Source organism: Oncorhynchus nerka, linkage group LG10, assembly GCF_034236695.1.
Source record: "Oncorhynchus nerka isolate Pitt River linkage group LG10, Oner_Uvic_2.0, whole genome shotgun sequence".
NCBI classification, from domain to species: domain Eukaryota; kingdom Metazoa; phylum Chordata; class Actinopteri; order Salmoniformes; family Salmonidae; genus Oncorhynchus; species Oncorhynchus nerka.
This window is the reverse complement of record NC_088405.1, coordinates 12,563,677-12,568,676: the sequence shown is the minus strand read 5'-3', so window position 1 is coordinate 12,568,676 and position 5,000 is coordinate 12,563,677. Positions and strand designations below refer to the sequence as shown.

General features: G+C 52.4%; 1 protein-coding gene across 1 annotated transcript in view; it reads right to left on the bottom strand.

Annotated features, from left to right (window-relative positions):
* The window catches only part of ehbp1 (EH domain binding protein 1), a 447,197-nt gene that overhangs the window by 98,788 nt on the left and 343,409 nt on the right, over positions 1 to 5,000 (bottom strand). Inside the window, 2 exon segments of the mRNA XM_065022884.1 lie at positions 2,608 to 2,708; positions 3,538 to 3,661. Coding sequence (XP_064878956.1) covers positions 2,608 to 2,708; positions 3,538 to 3,661 — 225 coding nt within the window.

The following is a 5,000-nucleotide window of genomic DNA, read 5'->3' as shown; positions in this document are numbered from 1 at the left end:
GGGGGTCAGGGAGGTAGGAGAGGGGGGTCAGGGAGGTAGGAGAGGGGGTCAGGGAGGTAGGGGAGAGGGGAGTCAGGGAGGTAGGAGAGGGGGGTCAGGGAGGTAGGAGAGGGGAGTCAGGGAGGTAGGAGAGGGGGTCAGGGAGGTAGGAGAGGGGGTCAGGGAGGTAGGAGAGGGGAGTCAGGGAGGTAGGGGAGAGGGGGTCAGGGAGGTAGGAGAGGGGGAGTCAGGGAGGTAGGAGAGGGGGAGTCAGGGAGGTAGGAGAGGGGAGTCAGGGAGGTAGGGGAGAGGGGGAGGAGAGTGAGGCAGAGGACTCTGAGTCTCCTGTGACACAAGTAAGTAGTCATTCTCTCTCTCTCTCTCTCTGAGCAGCGGTATCTTGCTACTGTAATAATTAAAATCCCCCCACCCTCCTCCTCTCTTCCTTAGATCAATACAGGATATCTCTTTGTGGAGGGGAATGAAGAAGTGGTCTCTGATTGACATATCTAAAGGAGAGGAGAGAGGGATGGAGGAGAGGAGGGGAGGATGGGGAGAGGAGAGAGGGATGGAGGAGGAGGGGAGGATGGGGAGAGGGATGGAGGAGAGGAGGGGAGGATGGGGAGAGGAGAGAGGGATGGAGGAGAGGAGGGGAGGATGGGGAGAGGGATGGGGGAGAGGATGGGGAGATGGGGAGAGGGATGGAGGAGAGGAGGGGAGGATGGGGGAGAGGGAGGAGAGGGAGGGGGGAGAGAGGGATGGAGGAGGAGGGGAGGAGATGGGGGAGGGATGGAGGAGAGGAGGGGAGGATGGGGAGAGGGATGGAGGAGAGGAGGGGAGGATGGGGAGAGGAGAGAGGGATGGAGGAGAGGAGGATGGAGGAGGGGAGACGAGAGTTGGGAAAAGAAAAGCAGGAATTTTTTCTTTCTTTCTTCCTCTTGTTGTTTCTCTTGTCCTTTATCTGCCAGTTATGGGCCAGTTATCTGTCAGATATCTGCCAGTTATAGGCCAGTTATGGGCCAGCTTTCTGCCAGTTATCTGCCAGTTATAGGTCAGTTATCTGCCAGTTATAGGTCAGTTATCTGCCAGTTATAGGCCAGTTATGGGCCAGTTATCTGCCAGTTATATCTGCCAGTTATAGGTCAGTTATCTGCCAGTTATAGGTCTGTTATCTGCCAGTTATGGGCCAGTTATAGGCCAGTTATGGGCCAGTTATCTGCCAGTTATAGGCCAGTTATCTGCCAGTCATAGGCCAGTTATAGGCCAGTTATCTTCCAGTTATAGGCCAGTATAGGCCAGTTATCTGCCAGTTATTGGTCAGTTATCTGCCAGTTATAGGCCAGTTATCTGCCAGTTATGGGCCAGTTATAGGCCAGTTATCTGCCAGTTATTGGTCAGTTATCTGCCAGTTATAGGCCAGTTATCTGCCAGTTATGGGCCAGTTATCTGCCAGTTATCGGCTAGTTATCTGCCAGTTATAGGCCAGTTATCTGCCAGTTATCTGCCAGTTATAGGTCAGTTATCTGCCAGTTATAGGCCAGTTATCTGCCAGTTATAGGCCAGTTATCTGCCAGTTATAGGCCAGTTATCTGCCAGTTATAGGCCAGTTGTCTGCCAGTTATCTGCCAGTTATCTGCCAGTTATAGGCCAGTTATCTGCCAGTTATAGGCCAGTTATCTGCCAGTTATAGGCCAGTTATCTGCCAGTTATAGGCCAGTTATCTGCCAGTTATAGGCCAGTTATAGGCCAGTTATCTGCCAGTTATCTTCCAGTTATGGGCCAGGTGCAGGGCTGATGCAGAGGCTTTACGGTGCGCCAGACGGACATCTAAAGAAACATACAAAAGACAGGAAGAAGAAGAGGAGGAAAGAGCCTCTTGTCCCCAGCGTTTTCAGGAGACCACGTTTGAACAAGACAGAGGAAATGATCCACCTTATCAGAGGGAGGGAGGGAGGGAGGGAAGGAAGGAAGGAAGGAGGGAGGGAGGGAGAGGAGGGATGGAGGGAGGGAGGGAAGGAGGGAGGGGGGGAGGGAGGGAGGGAGGGAGGGAGGGAGGAGGGAGGAAGGGAAGGAGGGAGGGAAGGAGGGAGGGAGGGAGGGAGGGAGGGAGGAAGGGAAAGGAGGGAGGAAGGGAAGGAAGGAGGGAGGGAGGGAAAGAGAAGGGAGGAAGGGGAAGGAGGGAGGAAAGAGAGGAGGGAGGAAGGGAAGGAGGGAAAGAGAGGAGGGAGGAAGGAAGGAAGGAGGGAAAGAGAGGAGGGAGGAAGGGAAGGAGGAGGGAGGGAGGGAAGAGAGGAGGGAGGAAGGGAAGGAGGGATGGAAAGAGAGGAGGGAGGAAGGGAAGGAGGGATGGAAAGAGAGGAGGGAGGAAGGGAAGGAGGGATGGAAAGAGAGGAGGGAGGAAGGGAAGGAGGGATGGAAAGAGAGGAGGGAGGAAGGGAAGGAGGGATGTAGGGAAGGAGGAATGGAAAGAGAGGAGGGAGGAAGGGAAGGAGGGATGGAAAGAGAGGAGGGAGGAAGGGAAGGAGGGATGTAGGGAAAGAGGGATGGAAAGAGAGGAGGGAGGAAGGGAAGGAGGGATGTAGGGATGGAGGGAGGGAAAGAGAGATGAATTATCTATGCATAAATTACTTCATCTTCATAAGGCTTGCGAGCATCGGTGTCTGGTGCCAGTCCTCTCTCCTCGCCCGTCCGTCTCTGATCCTCTGGTACTGATCTCTGACGCTTTACCTCTGGAAGACAAGAAGAGAGGGATGGGAGGGGGGACAGAAAGGGTCAGAGGGAGGGGGACAGAGAGGGACAGAGGGAGGGAGAGAGGAGAGAGAGGGATAGTGAGGGAGAGAGAGGGATAGGGAGACAGAGAGGGACAGAGGGAGGGAGAGAGGAGAGAGGGATAGTGAGGGAGAGAGGAGAGAGAGAGGGATAGTGAGCGAGAGAGAGAGAGGGGAGGGAGGGAGGGGGAGAGGAGAGGGAGGTGGGGACATAGAGGGATAGGGAGAGAGGAGAGAGAGAGGGAGGGAGGGATAGGGAGGGAGGGGTGAGAGAGAGGGAGGGAGGGGAGAGAGAGGGGAGGGAGAGAGGGACAGAGAGGAGAGAGAGAGGGGAGGGAGAGAGGGACAGAGAGGAGAGAGAGAGGGGAGGGAGAGAGGGACAGAGAGGGGAGGGAGGGGGACAGAGAGGAGAGAGAGAGGGGAGGGAGGGGGACAGAGAGGAGAGAGAGAGGGGAGGGAGAGAGGGACAGAGAGGAGAGAGAGAGAGGGAGGGAGGGAGACAGAGAGGAGAGAGGGGAGAGAGGGACAGAGAGGAGAGAGACAGAGGGGGAGGGAGGGAGAGTAAGATGTTGAACCTGATTTGTGAGACATTCACACCTCATGGGCCACACAGTGAGACCCCTTTAGAGACCACATATACAACCACAGAGGGGTGTGTTCTGAGAGACACTGTATGGTGCCATGGGGAGAGGAGGGATAGTGTCTACTGTGTGTGTGTGTATTTATGTGTGTGTATTTATACATGTGTGTGTGTGTTGTATTTGTGTGGAGATGTGTGCGTCTCTCTCACCTGGCCTGACCTCCACATACTGGCTGAAGGACCTCAGCTGTGTTTTCCTGACAGCTGGCTCCTGACTGAAGACTACAGGACCACGCAGTCTCTCTGTCGCCCTGCGCAGACGCTCTGCATTGTTCTGGACACACACACACACACACACACAGGCATTGTTTTTACAGACACACACACTCTCAGTAGTGCCGAGATGCCAACAGGAGAGATGCTTTACTTCGGTACGTTGTATGTTTGTTTCTCTCTCGGGAGACAAAAGGAAAAAAAAAGAAAAAAGGCAATTAAGTTTCAACAAAACCCCAGACGAGTCAGGAAATGAATTCAGATTATGCAAAGACTTGGCGATGCTATTGTTTTATTGTTTATTATTTATTATCTATTGTTTTCAAACGGAACGTGCTACTGTTGAGAAGCTTCTCCTTATCAGGACACACACACACACACACACACACACACACACACACACACACACACACACACACACACACACAGAGAGAAACAGTGCATTATTAGTAGCTGCAGTGGGCCCAATAAGGGGAAAGGAGCTGATAGAGGACATCAGACCAACCTCACTTAATAAGAGGTGAAGCATTGGAATAAAGTTCACCATTAGGGTAAACACGTTCCACTGCTTGAGATCGAGATGTGTGTGTTGTAGAGAGATAGTTCAGCAGGGTGTGTGTGTGTGTGTGTGTGTGTGTGTGTGTGTGTGTGTGTGTATATACAACAATAGCAATTTGTCTGCTTAGTTTCAAATGATGGATTTAGTATGTCAGCAATTAGACTCCTTCTCTGGCAGTGGGCTTATTCTACTTATGAAAGGAACAGGAGCGACTCTCTGGGCTTATTCCACTTGTGAAAGGAACAGGAGGGACTCTCTCTGGGCTTATTCAACTTATGAAAGGAACAGGTGCGACTCTCTCTCTGGGTTTATTCTACTTCTGAAAGGAACAGGAGCGACTCTCTCTCTGGGTTTATTCTACTTCTGAAAGGAACAGGAGCGACTCTCTCTCTGGGCTTATTCCACTTCTGAAAGGAACAGGAGCGACTCTCTCTCTGGGCTTATTCCACTTCTGAAAGGAACAGGAGCGACTCTCTCTCTGGGCTTATTCCACTTCTGAAAGGAAAAGGAGCGACTCTCTCTCTGGGCTTATTCCACTTCTGAAAGGAACAGGAGCGACTCTCTCTCTGGGCTTATTCCACTTATGAAAGGAACAGGAGCGACTCTCTGGGCTTATTCCACTTCTGAAAGGAACAGGAGCGACTCTCTCTCTGGGCTTATTCTACTTCTGAAAGGAAAAGGAGGGACTCTCTGGGCTTATTCCACTTATGAAAGGAACAGGAGCGACTCTCTCTCTGGGCTTATTCTACTTCTGAAAGGAAAAGGAGCGACTCTCTCTCTGGGCTTATTCCACTTCTGAAAGGAACAGGAGCGACTATCTGGGCTTATTCCACTTCTGAAA